Source organism: Nerophis lumbriciformis, linkage group LG35 (genome assembly GCF_033978685.3).
Source record: "Nerophis lumbriciformis linkage group LG35, RoL_Nlum_v2.1, whole genome shotgun sequence".
Lineage (NCBI taxonomy): Eukaryota > Metazoa > Chordata > Actinopteri > Syngnathiformes > Syngnathidae > Nerophis > Nerophis lumbriciformis.
The window spans coordinates 1,187,595-1,206,173 of NC_084582.2; the positions used below are offsets into that span (position 1 = coordinate 1,187,595).

Below are 18,579 nucleotides of genomic sequence, written 5' to 3' on the forward strand. Positions count from 1 at the left end.
CTTCTAGTGTCCAAATAACTCTAAATTTAGCCTTCATTACTTAGAATATGTTCCCCTAGTGTCCAAATAACTCTAAATTAAGTCTTTATTACTTAAAATATGTTCCCCTAGTGTCCAAATAACTCTAAATTAAGTCTTTATTACTTAGAATATGTTCTACTAGTGTCCAAATAACTCTAAATGTAGTCTTTATTACTTAGAATATGTTCACCTAGTGTCCAAATAACTCTAAATTAAGTCTTTATTGCTTAGAATATGTTCCCCTAGTGTTCAAATAACTCTAAATTAAGTCTTTATTACTTAGAATATGTTCCCCTAGTGTCCAAATAACTCTACCGGTAAATTAAGTCTTTATTACTTAGAATATGTTCCTCTAGTGTGCAAATGACTCTAAATTAAGTCTTTATTACTTAGAATATGTTCCCCTAGTGTCCAAATAACTCTAAATTAAGTCTTTATTTCTTAGAATATGTTCCCCTAGTGTCCAAATAACTCTAAATTAAGTCTTTATTACTTAGAATATGTTCTTCTAGTGTCCAAATAACTCTAAATTTAGCCTTCATTACTTAGAATATGTTCCCCTAGTGTCCAAATAACTCTAAATTAAGTCTTTGTTACTTAGAATATGTTCCCCTAGTGTCCAAATAACTAAATTAAGTCTTTATTACTTAGAATATGTTCCCCTAGTGTCCAAATAATTCTAAATTAAGTCTTTATTACTTAGAATATGTTCCTCTAGTGTCCAAATGACTCTAAATTAAGTCTTTATTACTTAGAATATGTTCCCCTAGTGTCCAAATAACTCTAAATTAAGTCTTTATTTCTTAGAATATGTTCCCCTAGTGTCCAAATAACTCTAAATTAAGTCTTTATTACTTAGAATATGTTCTTCTAGTGTCCAAATAACTCTAAATTTAGCCTTCATTACTTAGAATATGTTCCCCTAGTGTCCAAATAACTCTAAATTAAGTCTTTGTTACTTAGAATATGTTCCCCTAGTGTCCAAATAACTCTAAATTAAGTCTTTGTTACTTAGAATATGTTCCCCTAGTGTCCAAATAACTCTAAATTCAGTCTTTATTACTTAGAATATGTTCTTCTAGTGTCCAAATAACTCTAAATTAAGTCTTTGTTACTTAGAATATGTTCTCCTAGTGTCCAAATAACTCTAAATTCAGTCTTTATTACTTAGAATATGTTCTTCTAGTGTCCAAATAACTCTAAATTAAGTCTTTGTTACTTAGAATATGTTCCCCTAGTGTCCAAATAACTCTAAATTAAGTCTTTATTACTTAGAATATGTTCTTCTAGTGTCCAAATAACTCTAAATTAAGTCTTTGTTACTTAGAATATGTTCCCCATACTAAAGTGTTACCAAAAACATATAACTTTGTCTTGAATTTGAAAAACAACACCATTTTATTTTTCACTAAAGAAGGGTTCGGTGAATGCGCATATGAAACTGTTGGGGTTCGGTAACTCCAACAAGGTTAATAACCACTGTGTTAGAGTGTCCGCCCTGAGATGGGTAGGTTGTGAGTTCAAACCCCGGCCGAGTCATACCAAAGTCTATAAAAATGGGAGCCATTACCTCCCTGCTTGGCACTCAGCATCAAGGGTTGGAATTAGGGGTTGAATCACCACTGCTGCTCACTGCTCCCCTCACCTCCCAGGGGGTGATCACAGGGATGGGTCAAATGCAGAGGACACATTTCACCACACCTCGTGTGTGTGTGACAATCATTGCTACTTTAACTTTAACTTTAACTGCACCCGACACTTATTTAAAAAAACTGGCTACTCTATAATAGGGTTGTACGGTATACCGGTATTAGTATAGTAGTGCGATACTAATGAATCATTTTCGGTACTATACCGCCTCTGAAACGTACGCATGAATCCCTGCATCAAAATGTAAACAAATGCCACCTAACATCCACTGTAATGATACTAAGTACAGGCACGTATCTAGTCGACTGTACTATGATTACGTCGATATTTTTTGGCATCACATCTTCTTTCTTTTTTGGAAAATCTATATTATGTTTACAAACTCAGGAAATATGTCCCTGGACACATGAGGACTTTGAATATGATCAATGTATGATCCTGTAACTACTTGGTATCGGATTGATACCCAAATGTGTGGTATCATCCAAAAACTAATGTAAAGTATCCAAACAACAGAAGAATAAATGATTATTACATTCTAATAAAAGTGTAGACAGAACATGTTTAAAAAGAAAGTAAGTAGATTAATAAATAATTTTCTACCACTTGTCCTTATTAATGTTGACAAAATAATAGGTAAATAAAATAAATGACACAATATGTTACTGCATTTGGGAGACCAAATGCAATGGATGTCGAGTGGGTCTGACATAATATTGTGAGAGTCCAGTCCATAGTGGATCTAACAGAATAGTAAGAGTCCAGTCCATAGTGGATCCAACAGAATAGTAAGAGTCCAGTCCATAGTGGATCTAACATAATAGTAAGAGTCCAGTCCATAGTGGATCTAACATAATAGTAAGAGTCCAGTCCATAGTGGATCTAACATAATAGTAAGAGTCCAGTCCATAGTGGATCCAACAGAATAGTAAGAGTCCAGTCCATAGTGGATCTAACATAATAGTAAAAGTCCAGTCCATAGTGGATCTTACATAATAGTGAGAGTCCAGTCCATAGTGGATCTAACATAATGGTGAGAGTCCAGTCCATAGTGGATCTAACATAATAGTGAGAGTCCAGTCCATAGTGGATCTAACATAATAGTAATAGTCCAGTCCATAGTGGATCTAACATAATAGTAAGAGTCCAGTCCATAGTGGATCTAACATAATAGTGTGAGAGTCCAGTCCATAGTGGATCTAACATAATAGTGAGAGAGTCCAGTCCATAGTGGATCTAACATAATAGTAAGAGTCCAGTCCATAGTGGATCCAACAGAATAGTAAGAGTCCAGTCCATATTGGATCCAACATAATAGTAAGAGTCCAGTCCATAGTGGATCCAACAGAATAGTAAGAGTCCAGTCCATAGTGGATCTAACATAATAGTAAGAGTCCAGTCCATAGTGGATCCAACAGAATAGTAAGAGTCCAGTCCATAGTGGATCTAACATAATAGTAAGAGTCCAGTCCATAGTGGATCTAACATAATAGTAAGAGTCCAGTCCATAGTGGATCCAACATAATAGTAAGGGTCCAGTCCATAGTAAAAGACAAGTTGTCTAGTATGTTCACTGTTTTATTTAAGGACAAACTTGCAATAATAAACATATGTTTAATGTACCCGAAGATTTTTTGTTAAAATAAAACCAATAATGCCATTTTTTTGTGGTCCCCTTTATTTAGAAAAGTATCGTGAAAACAACACTCTATAACTGCTTTACGTTTTATTACAGGTTGTGGCGACTTTGTCCAGCATTGAATTTTGTACACAACTGTCCACCTTTGTCACTCGGCAGATTTTCTCGATGGATGCTTTTTATACAAACCCCAAAACCAGTGAAGTTGGCACGTTGTGTAAATCATTAATAAAAACAGAATACAATGATTTGCAAATCCTTTTCAACTTATATTCAATTGAATAGACTGCAAAGAAAAGACACTTAACGTTCGAATTGGAAAATGTTCATATTAGTGCCCAAGGCATGGGTAACTTACACATCTGTGAAGGCACCATTAATGCTGAAAGGTACATACAGGTTTTGGAACAACATATGTTGCCATCCAAGCAATGTTACCATGGACGCCCCTGCTTATTTCAGCAAGACAATGCCAAGCCGCACTCAGCACGTGTTACAACAGCGTGGCTTCGTAAAAAAAGAGTGCGGGTACTTTCCTGGCCCGCCTGCAGTCCAGACCTGTCTCCCATCGAAAATGTGTGGCGCATTATGAAGCGTAAAATACGACAGCGGAGTTGAATGATTGAAGCTATACATAAAACAAGAATGGGAGAGAATTCCACTTTCAAAGCTTTAATAATTATTTTACTCAGTTCCCAATCGTTTATTGAGTGTTGTTAAAAGAAAAGGTGATGTAACACAGTGGTGAACATGCCCTTTCCCAACTACTTTGGCACGTGTTGCAGCCATGAAATTCTAAGTTAATTATTATTTGCAAAAAAAAAAAAAAAGTTTATGAATTTGAACATCAAATATGTTGTCTTTGTAGTGCATTCAGTTGAATATGGGTTGAAAAAGATTTGCAAATCATTGTATTCCGTTTATATTTACATCTAACACAATTTCCCAACTCATATGGAAACGGGGTTTGTACATACAGCTTTTGGAGCAACATATATTGCCATCCAAGCAACTTTCTGATGGACGCCCCTGCTTATTTCAGCAAGACAATGCCAAGCCACGTGTTACAACAGTGTGGCTTCATAGTAAAAGAGTTGCGGGTACTAGACTGGCCTGCCTGTAGTTCAGACCTGTCTCCCATTGAAAATGCGTGGCGCATTATGAAGCCTAAAATACCACAACGGAGACCCCCGGACTGTTGAACAACTTAAGCTGTACATCAAGCAAGAATGGGAAAGAATTCCACCTGAGAAGCTTCAAAAATTGGTCTCCTCATTTCCTAAATATTGTTAAAAGGAAAGGCCATGTAACACAGTGGTAAAAATGACCCTGTGCCAACTTTTTTGCAATGTGTTGCTGCCATTAAATTCCAAGTTAATGACTATTTGCCAAAAAAAAAAAAGTTTCTTAGTTCGAACATTAAATATCTTGTCTTTGCAGTCTATTCAATTGAATATAAGTTGAAAAGGATTTGCAAATCATTGTATTCTGTTTTTATTTACCAATTACACAACATGCCAACTTCACTGGTTTTGGGTTTTGTATATAAATCACCTCTTGGTCTGGTTCCTCCTTATTTGTGTTCTTTTTTGTGTGGAGACTCCAGTCGCTACAGTTTAAGGTCACAGGACATCCTTGGCGTTTTGGTTCCTGGAGCCAACACAAGTCTCAGTAAAAAAAAAAAAAAAAAAAAAAAAAAGGCATCAGATTTGCTGCTCCATGGTCATGGTATGACTCACAGAAAAATCTGAGGTTACCTGAACTCATCACTTTGGGGGAATGTCAATCCATTTTAAAGAATCGAGAAACTGTTTCTATTGGGCGTTGTACTTGTTTTTATATATTTATGAAACTTGTGTTTGCTGCCCTCTTAGCCAGGTCACTCTTACAAAAGAGATTTCAATGTGAATGAGTTTTTATTCCTGGTCAAATGAAAGGAAAAGGACTTCCTGCACTAGCAAAGACCTCATTAGGTTGCAATCTTTGCACAAAATGTTTTTATTATAAGACAACTGTTTTTTTAGACAAAATATTTTTCTTAGCTACTCAACAAGTTCTGGTTTTTTTTAGCCACTTCTCTCGTGTGTGTGTGTGTGTGTGTGTGTGTGTGTGTGTGTGTGTGTGTGTGTGTGTGTGTGTGTGTGTGTGTGTGTGTGTGTGTGTGTGTGTGTGTGTGTGACAGGAAGAAAAGCTCTGACAGTTCACTAATATTGTAGTGACACAAATATAAGATGCCAGCACCTGTTTTTGGAAACATACTATTTCAGACAAAGTATTTTTCTAAGCTGCTCGACAGTTTTTTTTTATAGCTATCTTTCTCTGTTGTGTGTGTGTGCATAAGAGACAGGAAGAAAAGCTCTGACAGGTCACTAATATTGTAGTGACACAAATATAAGATGCCAGCACCTGTTTTTGGAAACATACTATTTCAGACAAAGTATTTTTCTAAGCTGCTCGACAGTTTTTTTTATCGCTATATTTCTCTGTTGTGTGTGTGTGTGCTTAAGAGACAGGAAGAAAAGCTCTGACTGGTCACTAATATTGTAGTGACACAAATATAAGATGCCAGCCCCTGTTTTTGGAAACATACTATTTCAGACAAAGTATTTTTCTAAGCTGCTCGACAGTTTTTTTTTATAGCTATCTTTCTCTGTTGTGTGTGTGTGCATAAGAGACAGGAAGAAAAGCTCTGACAGGTCACTAATATTGTAGTGACACAAATATAAGATGCCAGCACCTGTTTTTGGAAACATACTATTTCAGACAAAGTATTTTTCTAAGCTGCTCGACAGTTTTTTTTTATAGCTATCTTTCTCTGTTGTGTGTGTGTGCATAAGAGACAGGAAGAAAAGCTCTGACAGGTCACTAATATTGTAGTGACACAAATATAAGATGCCAGCACCTGTTTTTGGAAACATACTATTTCAGACAAAGTATTTTTCTAAGCTGCTCGACAGTTTTTTTTTATAGCTATCTTTCTCTGTTGTGTGTGTGTGCATAAGAGACAGGAAGAAAAGCTCTGACAGGTCACTAATATTGTAGTGACACAAATATAAGATGCCAGCACCTGTTTTTGGAAACATACTATTTCAGACAAAGTATTTTTCTAAGCTGCTCGACAGTTTTTTTTATCGCTATATTTCTCTGTTGTGTGTGTGTGTGCTTAAGAGACAGGAAGAAAAGCTCTGACTGGTCACTAATATTGTAGTGACACAAATATAAGATGCCAGCCCCTGTTTTTGGAAACATACTATTTCAGACAAAGTATTTTTCTAAGCTGCTCGACAGTTTTTTTTTATAGCTATCTTTCTCTGTTGTGTGTGTGTGCATAAGAGACAGGAAGAAAAGCTCTGACAGGTCACTAATATTGTAGTGACACAAATATAAGATGCCAGCACCTGTTTTTGGAAACATACTATTTCAGACAAAGTATTTTTCTAAGCTGCTCGACAGTTTTTTTTTATAGCTATCTTTCTCTGTTGTGTGTGTGTGCATAAGAGACAGGAAGAAAAGCTCTGACAGGTCACTAATATTGTAGTGACACAAATATAAGATGCCAGCACCTGTTTTTGGAAACATACTATTTCAGACAAAGTACTTTTCTAAGCTGCTCGACAGTTGTTTTTTTTAGCTATCTTTCTCTGTTGTGTGTGTGTGCATAAGAGACAGGAAGAAAAGCTCTGACTGGTCATTAATATTATAGTCACATGAATATAAGAGGCCAGCACCTTTTCTTTTGAAAAATACTTTTTACAGACAAAATATTTTCTTGGCCACTCCCTATTTTTTAGCTACATTTCTCTGGTGTGTGCGTGCGTAAGTGACAGGAAGAAAAGCTCTGACTGGTCATTAATACTGTATTGTAGTTACACCTGTTTTTGGAAAAATACTTTTACAAACAAAATGTTTTTCTTAGCCACTCCCAATTTTTTAGATATATTTGTCTGTTGAGGGTGTGCGTAAGTGACAGGAAGAAAAGCTCTGACTGGTCATTGATACTGTATTGTAGTTACACCTGTTTTTGGAAAAATACTTTTACAAACAAAATGTATTTCTTAGCCACTCCCCCTTTTTTTAGATATCTTTCTCTGTTGGAAGCGACCGAAAGAAAAGCTCTGACTGGTAATTGATACTGTATTCTAGTTACACCTGTTTTTGGAAAAATACTTTTACAAACAAAATGTTTTTCTTAGCCACTCCCCCCTTTTTTTTCAGATATCTTTCTCTGTTGAGTGTGTGCGTAAGCGACCGGAAGAAAAGCTCTGACTGGTAATTGATACTGTATTCTAGTTACACCTGTTTTTGGAAAAATACTTTTACAAACAAAATGTTTTTCTTAGCCAATCCCCATTTTTTAGATATCTTTCTCTGTTGAGGGTGTGCGTAAGTGACAGGAAGAAAAGCTCTGACTGATCATTGATAATGTATTGTAGTTACACCTGTTTTTGGAAAAATACTTTTTCAAAAAAAAAATTTTTCTTAGCTGCATTTTTTTAGCTACCTTTCTCTGTTTTGTGTGCGTTTGTGCGTGCATGCGTGTGTGTGTGTGCGTGAGTGTGTGTGTGTGTGTGTGTGTGTGTGCGTGCGTGCGTGCTTGTTTGTGTGTAAGTGACAGGGTGAAAAGCTTTCACTTGTCATTTGTCTTTTAAACCCCAAATATAAGACAACTATATATATATATATATATATATATATATATATATATATATATATATATATATATATATATATATATATATATATATATATATATACATATTAGGGAGAAACAATAATCAAAATAAGTATGGTGCCAGTATGCTGTTTTTTTTTCAATAAAATACTAGAAAGGATAGAAATGTAGTTTGTCCATTTTATTCGATTATTAATCGAAGTTATAATCGACAGATTAATCGATTATCAAATTAGTTGTTAGTTGCAGCCCTAATATATATATATATATATATACACAACTAATCGATTAAATCAATTAAAATCTATTATAAAAATAGTTGGCGATTAATTTAGTCATCGATTCGTTGGATCCATCTATTATTGTTTTAATATTTTTTATTATTTATAAACTGCAACATTTACAAACAGCTGAGAAACAATAATCAAAATAAGTATGGTGCCAGTATGCTGTTTTTTCAATAAAATACTGGAAAGGATAGAAATGTAGATAGTCTCTTTTATCCGATTATTAATCGATTAATCGAAGTAATAATCGACAGATTAATCGATTATCAAATTAGTTGTTAGTTGCAACCTTAATATATATACATTTTGTTAAAAAGTTAGAAAAATGTTTTGTATGTATTTAAAGACAAAGCTTTGTGTTAGGTCACTAGTTTGAAACTAGTTAAAATGTAAAAAAACAAACAGTTTTTTCGATTTTTTAAAATGTTTTTTAAATTTATTTTATATTTGTTTTTAAGACGAACGGCATTTGCTGCATGACTTTTTAAATCAACACCCAAAAAGAAAATATTCCTATTGAGAATACTGAATGAAATAAGATATTTGTTGGCACATGTTGAATCGTGCAAACCCATTTCATGCCACAATGTGCCCTGCTCAACGGGCCCCCGGCAGACACCCAAGCCTTGAAGCCAATGCACCATCATAGAGCAGTGGTTCTTAACCTGGGTTCGATGGAACCCTAGGGGTTCGGTGAGTCGGCCTCAGGGGTTCGGCGGAGGTCAAAACACACCCGACTCATCGTGTGAATAAAAACTTCTCCCTATCGGCGTATTACGGATACGACAACAGCAGAAGTCAGACTGATTTGCAGGTGTGTCATTTGTTGTGAGTTTATGCACTGTGTTGGTTTTGTTCTTTGAACAAGGTGATGTTCATGCACGCTTCATTTTGTGCACCAGTAATAAAACATGGTAACACTTTACTATGGGAAACATATTCACCATTAATTAGTTGCTTATTAACATGCAAATTAGTAACATATTGGCTCTTAACAAGTCATTATCAAGTAATTATTAATGCCTTATTCGGCATGGCCTTATTATAACCCTAACCCTCTAACCCTGACCCTAACCCTAACCAAATAACTCTAAATTAAGTCTTTATTACCGTATTTTTCGGAGTATAAGTCGCACCGGAGTATAAGGCGCACCGGCCGAAAATGCATAATAAAGAAGGAAAAAAACATATATAAGTCGCACTGGAGTAAAAAGTCGCATTTTTGGGGGAAATGTATTTGATAAAAGCCAACACCAAGAATAGACATTTGAAAGGCAATTTAAAATAAATAAAGAATAGTGAACAACAGGCTGAATAAGCGTACGTTATATGAGGCATAAATAACCAACTGGTATGTTAACGTAACATATTATGGTAAGAGTCATTCAAATAACTATAACATATAGAACATGCTATACGTTTACCAAACAATCTGTCACTCCTAATCGCTAAATCCCATGAAATCTTATACGTTTAGTCTCTTACGTGAATGAGATAAATAATATTATTTGATATTTTACGCTAATGTGTTAATAATTTCACAAAATAAGTCGCTCCTGAGTATAAGTCGCACCCCCGGCCAAACTATGAAAAAAACTGCGACTTATAGTCCGAAAAATACGGTAATCATGCAGTTTAATCATCTTGAAATGCCACACCTGTGAGGTGGGATAGATTATCTTGGCAAAGAAGAAATGCTCACTAACACAGATTTAGACATATTTGTGAACAATATTTGAGAGGAATAAATCTTATGTGCATAACATTTTAGATCTTTGAGTTCAACACATGAAAAATTGGAGCAAAAGTGTTGCGTTTACATTTTTTGTTCAGTTGTACTTAAGATACCAAGAAATGCATTTTATTTTTATATTTATTATTACCTTAGGGGAGTGGCTCCACACGGTGTATGCGCTTCAAATTATCTGCCGAGATTTAAAATGTTATTTCCAGAAATGTCCTTAGTTTTGAAAGCTATTTACTTCTTTTTAGTTATTGATTAATCTTATTTTTTTTGTAATGTAACATGAATAATTATATTTTGTCTATTCTATTCCATTCTATGTTAAAATTTAAAAAATAACTATCAAATAAGATACAGTATTTTGGTTTTCACCCACCCCAAATGTTGTTTAAAGATTCTGCAACATCTCAAGGATGCTTAATTCAAGAATTGCAAGTTGAATCATGCTTGATTTCAGAATAAAATACCTATTTATAGCTCAAAAGTCCTGCTAATTTACCAAACAATCTGTCACTCCTATGAAAAAAACTGCGATTTATAGTCCGAAAATTACGGTACGTAGAATATGTTCCCCGAGTGTCCAAATAACTCTAAATTAAGTCTTTGTTATAGAACATGTTCCCCATACTAAAGTGTTACCATTTTATTTTCACTAAAGAAGGGTTCGGTACCTCCAACAAGGTTAAGAACTAAGGATGTCCGATAATGGCTTTTTGCCGATATCCGATATTCCGATATTGTCCAACTCTTTAATTACCGATACCGATATCAACCGATATATACAGTCGTGGAATTAACACATTATTATGCCTAATTCGGACAACCGGGTATGGTGAAGATAAGGTACTTTTAAAAAAAATTAATAAAATAAAATAAGATAAATGAATTAAAAACATTTTCTTGAATAAAAAAGAAAGTAAAACAATATAAAAACAGTTACATAGAAACTAGTAATGAATGAAAATGAGTAAAATGAAGTGTTAAAGGTTAGTACTATTAGTGGAGCAGCAGCACGCACAATCATGTGTGCTTACGGACTGTATCCCTTGCAGACTGTATTGATTAAGGCTGAAACGACTCGTCGACGTCATTGATTACGTAAATACGTCGACGCCGTTTTTGTGCGTCGACGCGTCGCATACTTGAATAGCCGCCAGGGCGCTAATTAATTTAAAACCTCTTCTCACTCCTGCACTTACTAAAAGGCGTGGGGTAAATTCAGGCCTGCGCTTATAAATTTGAGTGATGTAAGGATACCATCATGAAAAGCACATTTAATACAAAAAACGTTATTATGGTCTTACCTTTACTTATGAGTCCATGCGCAGCTGCTTCTGATCAAAAGCATCGATAACTTGTTTATAGAAGTCTTCCTTATCTTTCTTCAGTTTTAAAAGTCTCTCTGTCTCGATGGAGATATTCCTTTAAGTATTACCTCCTGCTTCCATTGAAAGTCCGGTTTCGAAAACTGTTTTATTTGAGATATGTAATCCTGCATGTTAAAAGTGCAAGCAAACGATCACTGCTCACTCTTGTGGCTTGTTGTCTTCTTCTGCAGCACCGGTCTTCTGCAGTACCGGTAGTCGCAAGAAGGATCACTAGCGCCCTCTACCACCAGGAGGCGGGAGTCATTTAATGACTCATATTTGACACACGCAGCTACGGTATACTAATAAAACATAGCTGCTTACTGTTCTTTTTAGCATATTCAATAGCTTGGACCTTAAATCCTACTGAATAGCTCTTAATCTTCTTCCCTTTACGCCATTTCAAATGATTGAAATCAGCCTCCTCCATTTTGAAAATGATGACAGGTGAAGTGTCACTCATGACGTGACGAGTTTGACCCAGCGGAAGTTCTAGACATATGCTAATTATTTTGCGAAACGAGTTTGACCCGGCGAAAATTCCAGACATGCGCTAATAAAATTAATATCTTGCGAAACGAGTTTGATCCGGCGTTAATCCTGAGCCGGCGGTAAGGCCAAGCATGCGCTAATTATTTTAGAAACGAGTTTGACCCGGCAGTAATTCGAGGCATTCAAGGAAATAATGTTTATCTTTATTTTTGCACATTTTAAAGCAAAATAAGCAATACTTTTACTTTTGAAATGCTTATACTATTGCAGAATATTAAGATTTGCACTGGATGTTTATTTTATATTTCCACATTAAAAAGCAAATACGCTACTTTTAATTTTGTTAAATGTTTAAAGTTTTAAATGTTTACATTGTTACAGAATATTTTGTCATGTTGTTGTCAATGTTGACTGGGTGGCCATACATTTTTTTTTTTTGTAAATAAAAGCCATGCCTTTTGAAAAAACTGGCCTACATTTATTTTTTCATCTTCTTTTTAAATAAAAAAAATAATTTGTAAAAGGAAAAATAATCTATAGATTAATCGAAAAAATAATCTATAGATTAACAGATTAATCAAAAAAATAATCTATAGAAAAATAATCGTTAGCTGCAGCCTTAGTATTGATATATATTGATATATAATGTAGGAACCAGAATATTAATAACAGAAAGAAACAACCCTTTTGTGTGAATGAGTGTGAATGGGGGAGGGAGGTTTTTTGGGTTGGTGCACTAATTGTAAGTGTATCTTGTGTTTTTTATGTTGATTTAATTTAAAAAAAACAAACAAAAACATACTGATAATAAAAAACCGATACCGATACTTTCCGATATTATATTATAACGCGTTTATCGGCCGATAATATCGGCCTGCCGATATTATCTAAAAGTTAGTACTATTAGTGGAGCAGCAGCACGCACAATCATGTGTGCTTACGGACTGTATCCCTTGCAGACTGTATTGATATATATTGATATATAATGTAGGAACCACAATATTAATAACAGAAAGAAACAACCCTTTTGTGTGAATGAGTGTGAATGGGGGAGGGAAGTTTTTTGGGTTGGTGCACTAATTGTAAGTGTATCTTGTGTTTTTATGTTGATTTAATAAAAAAATAAAAATTAAAAAAACGATACCGATAATAAAAAACCGATACCGATAATTTCCGATATTATATTATAACGCGTTTATCGGCCGATAATGCCGATATTATCTAAAAGTTAGTACTATTAGTGGACCAGCAGCACGCACAATCATGTGTGCTTACGGACTGTATCCCTTGCAGACTGTATTGATATATATTGATATATAATGTAGGAACCACAATATTAATAACAGAAAGAAACAACCCTTTTGTGTGAATGAGTGTGAATGGGGGAGGGAGGTTTTTTGGGTTGGTGCACTAATTGTAAGTGTATCTTGTGTTTTTTATGTTGATTTAATTTAAAACAAAAAAACAAAAACAAAACCGATACCGATAATAAAAAACCGATACCGATAATTTCCGATATTCTATTATAACGCGTTTATCGGCATGTCTATTAAGAACCACTGTCATAAAGTGTGTAAAAACACGCACCAAACCTGCTGTGGTCCTGCCTGGTCCCATGCACCGTCCCATTGGGGAATATCTCCAGCTGGAAGCCGGTCCTGCAGTACAGCTGCCGCCGCCTCAGGATGCCTTTGAGGTGGCCAAAGTCCGTGGGCGACCCCCGCTGGAGCCTCCCTTCTATCTGACCCAGGCGCTCGCTCAGGCCCGGCGGAGTGGTGGTCTCCGGCTGCAGGGCCACATTCCCGAAGGCGGGGAAACTTTGTAAATCCAAGTCGAGCGCTCCTCCGAAAGTCCCCACCTCCGCCATGGCGTGCGCGGCTGTCAGGTTGAGCGACAGCATCGGGGGGGAAAAAAGGTTGCAAAGCGAGGAGAAGAAGACGAGCAAAGCAAGTCCTGTGATAAGTGCGCTAATGGAAGAAACGCGTGGATTATATACATCCTCCACGCTGGCCACGCCTGGCTGGCATCTTCTTCTTACGCGCACCTCACTGCGTGCATGCGTGGGCCCTTTTTTCCCTGCAAACTTGTGACTTGTTACAAGTTCCCCCTGGAAGCTCCACGGAGAGGAGGGAAGTGGGCCGTGGAAGCCTTGTGGAGAGGACACGCCATCACTCCACGCAGTCTGCGTGTGTCGTTAGGGCGCGCACCTCCTGCTTTCCCGACAAGATGATGCAAAGAACGTGCGCGTTTTCTCGCTGCTGGCGCGCAAGTGTCAGTGCCAGCAACTGGAGCTTCTCATGCAAGACTTTTCTCCTCCTCCTCTTCTTCCTCCTCCTCTTCTTCTTCCTCCTCCTCTTCCTACTTCTCCTCCTCTTCTTTGGAAGCAGGTGCTTCCTCGCCCCTTCGCGCAACCTTTGCAATGTGCGCCAACAAGGAGTGCAGCCACTTAATATATTTCATCAAAATAATTGTATTTTATTTGGTTGATTTATTACACTTTTATTGTACACCTGATTGAGAAAGACATGTTTTTTTAATCTTTGGAAACCTCAGAAAGTTATTTTAATTATATATATATATATATATATATATATATATATATATATATATATATATATATATGTATGTATTTTTAAATCATTCTTGTTCCAATACTTCAAGAAATAAGGAAAATTAGATTATTTTTATTGTAATATTTTTGAAAAATTAGTAGTATTTATTTTTGTACTTAAAAAACCCCCATTATTTTTACCATACTTAAATGAGAACAATACAGTTATTTTATTTATGTATTAGTATTTGTTTATTTATTTATTATTATTATTATTATGTATTATTATTATGTATTATTATTATATTTTTCTATATATATATATTTTTTTTTTTATGACACTTAAATGAGAGCAATACAATGATTTTATTGTAGTATTTTTTTCAAATATTTTTTATTGTAATATTTTTGAAAAATTAGTAGTATTTATTTTTGTACTTAAAAAACCCCCATTATTTTTACCATACTTAAATGAGAACAATACAGTTATTTTATTTATTTATTATTATTTGTTTATTTATTTATTATTATTATTATTTATTATTATTATGTATTATTATTATTATGTATTATTATTATGTATTATTATTATATTTATATATATATATATATTTTTTTTTTATGACACTTAAATGAGAGCAATACAATGATTTTATTGTAGTATTTTTTTCTAATATTTTTTATTGTAATATTTTTGAAAAATTTGTAGTATTTATTTTTGTACTTAAAAAACCCCATTATTTTTACCATACTTAAATGAGAACAATACAGTTATTTTATTTATTTATTATTATTTATTTATTTATTTATAATTATTATTATTTATTATTATTATGTATTATTATTATGTATTATATATATATATATATATATATATATATATATATATATATATATATATATATATATATATATATATATATATATATATATATATATTTTATGACACTTAAATGAGAGCAATACAATGATTTTATTGTAGTATTTTTTTCTAAAATCATTTTCTATTTATTTTTTATTCTTACGCCTGTTTTACTTTTTTCACTTTTTAAAATCACTCTTGTTCCATTTTGGGGTGGGAAAGCCATACTTGCCAACCCTCCCGAATTTTCCGGGGGACTCCCGAAATTCAGCGCCTCTCCCGAAAACCTCCCGGGACAAATATTCTCCCGAAAATCTCCCGATTTTCAGCCGGAGCTGGAAGCCACGCCCCCTCCAGCTCCAAGCGGACCTGAGTGAGGACAGCCTTTTTTCATGACAGGACAACAGGGTGACAAGAACTAAATCATCCAGACTAGAGATACATTGTATTATTATGTTTATCTTACCTACAAATAAATGTATTTATTAATAATAAAAAAAAAAAAACTAAATACATTTTTACTATATTTTGCTAAAAACATCAACATTAATTGTATTTTTTCTGACTCCTTATTACATCCAGGCATTAGAATTATACATTAAAATAAACATATTTGAAATAATTAATTTTATATTATCCTAATAATTCATTTAAAATGACCATATTTAATTATTAAAATAATTGCTTGTTTATCAAAGACTTTAGCATTTTATTCATTACACTTTGAAGCTCTCAGAAGCCAAGTTATGTTATATTCCTTAATATTTATTTATGCAAGTTTGAAGTATCAATTATCCAAACACAGTTTTGTTTGCATATTTTCAGGATGTAGATATATATATATATATATATATATATATATATATATATATATATATATGTATGTATGAAATACTTCACTTGGTGAATTCTAGCTGTCAATATACTCCTCCCCTCTTAACCACGCCCTCAACCACGCTTTTCCCCACCCCCGACCACGCCCCCACCCCCCACCTCCCGAAATCGGAGGTCTCAAGGTTGGCAAGTATGTATATATATATATGTATATATAAATATATATATATATTTTTTTTTTTAATCATTCTTGTTCCAATACTTCAAGAAATAAGGAAAATTAGATTATTTTTATTGTAATATTTTTGAAAAATTAGTAGTATTTATTTTTGTACTTAAAAAAAACCCATTATTTTTACCATACTTAAATGAGAACAATACAGTTATTTTATTTATTTATTATTATTTGTTTATTTATTTATAATTATTATTATTTATTATTATTATGTATTATTATTATATTTTTCTATATATATATATTTTTTTTATGACACTTTAATGAGAGCAATACAATGATTTTATTGTAGTATTTTTTTCTAATATTTTTTATTGTAATATTTTTGAAAAATTAGTAGTATTTATTTTTGTACTTAAAAACCCCCCATTATTTTTACCATACTTAAATGAGAACAATACAGTTATTTTATTTATTTATTATTATTTGTTTATTTATTTATTATTATTATTATTTATTATTATTATGTATTATTATTATTATGTATTATTATTATATTTTTATATATATATATATATTTTTTTAATGACACTTAAATGAGAGCAATACAATGATTTTATTGTAGTATTTTTTTCTAAAATCATTTTCTATTTATTTTTCATTCTTACGCCTGTTTTACTTTTTTCACTTTTTAAAATCACTTTTGTTCCATTTTGGGGCGGTATAGCTCAGTTGGTAGAGTGGCCGTGTCAGCAACTGGAGGGTTCCAGGTTCGATCCCCGCTTCCGCCATCTGAGTCACTGCCGTTGTGTCCTTGGGCAAGACACTTTACCCACCTGCTCCCAGTGCCATCCACACTGGTTTAAATGTAACTTAGATATTGGGTTTCACTATGTAAAAGCGCTTTGAGTCACTAGAGAAAAGCGCTATATAAATATAATTCACTTCACTTCACACTTTTATGACACTTAAATGAGAGCAATACAATTATTTTATTGTTGTATTTTTTTCTAAAAGCATTTACTATTTATTTTTCATTCTTACGCTTGTTTTACTTTTTTCACTCTTGTTCCAATACTTAAAGAAATAAGTCAAATAAAATTATTTTTATTGTAATATTTTAGAAAAATATGTTTTGCACTTAAAACCCCCCATTATTTTTACCATACTTAAATGAGAACAATACAATCATTTTATTTATTTATTATTTATTTAATGTATTTACTTATTATTATTTATTCATTTAAAATGTTTATGACACTTAGATGAGAGCAATACAATTATGTTATTGAAGTATTTTTTTCTAAAAGCATTTACTATTTATTTTTCATTCTTACGCTTGTTTTACTTTTTTCACTTCTTAAAATCACTCTTGTTCCAATACTTGAAGAAATAAGTCAAATGAAATTATTTTTATTGTAATATTTTAGAACAACATGTAATATTTATTTTTGCACTTAAAAAAAAAGATCATTTTTACCATACTTAAATGACAACAATACAATTATTTTATTTATTTATTTATTATTTTATTTATTTATTTATTATGATTTATTTATTTATTTTTAATTTTTATGACACTTAAATGAGAGCAATACAATTATTTTATTGTAGTATTTTTTCCTAAAATCAATTTCTATTTATTTTTCATTCTTACGCTTGTTTTACTTTTTTCACTTTTTAAAATCACTCTTGTTCCAATACTTAAAGAAATAAGTCAAATGAAATTATTTTTATTGTAATATTTTAGAAAAATATGTGGTATTTATTTTTGCACTTAAAAAAACATTATTATTTTTACCATACTTAAATGAGAACAATACAATGATTTTATTTATTTATTTTTTAAATTTTTCATTGTTATGCTTGTTTTACTTTTTTAAATAATATTTTTTTTACAATATTTTAAAAGGAAAAAATATTTTTCCGGTAGTATTTTCTGAAAACATTTAGTATGTAAATTATTTTAAATAAAAAAATTTCAAATAAATACTTTTTCACTTTTCAAAATCACTCTTGTTCCAATACTTCAAGAAATAAGTCAAATGAGATTATTTTTATTTGAATATTTTTGAAAAAAATGTTGTATTCATTTTTGCACTTAAAAAAACATTATAAAATAAATAGGAAACTATATTAAATAAATATTATATTAGATTCAAATTACTGCAGCAACTAAATATATTTAATCAAAAATAATTATTTATTTTGTTTATTTATTACACTTTTATTGTACACCTGATTGAGAAAGACACCTTTTTTTTAATCTTTGGAAACCTCAGAAA

At 32.7% G+C, this 18,579-nt stretch overlaps 1 protein-coding gene across 1 annotated transcript in view; it reads right to left on the bottom strand.

Moving 5' to 3' along the window:
- Positions 1-13,772, bottom strand: part of fgf16 (fibroblast growth factor 16) — a 61,286-nt gene extending 47,514 nt beyond the window's left edge. The window contains exon 1 of the mRNA XM_061927823.2: positions 13,460-13,772. Coding sequence (XP_061783807.2) covers positions 13,460-13,772 — 313 coding nt within the window. The remainder of the gene's footprint in view (positions 1-13,459) is intronic.
- Positions 13,773-18,579: the final 4,807 nt, after the last annotated feature.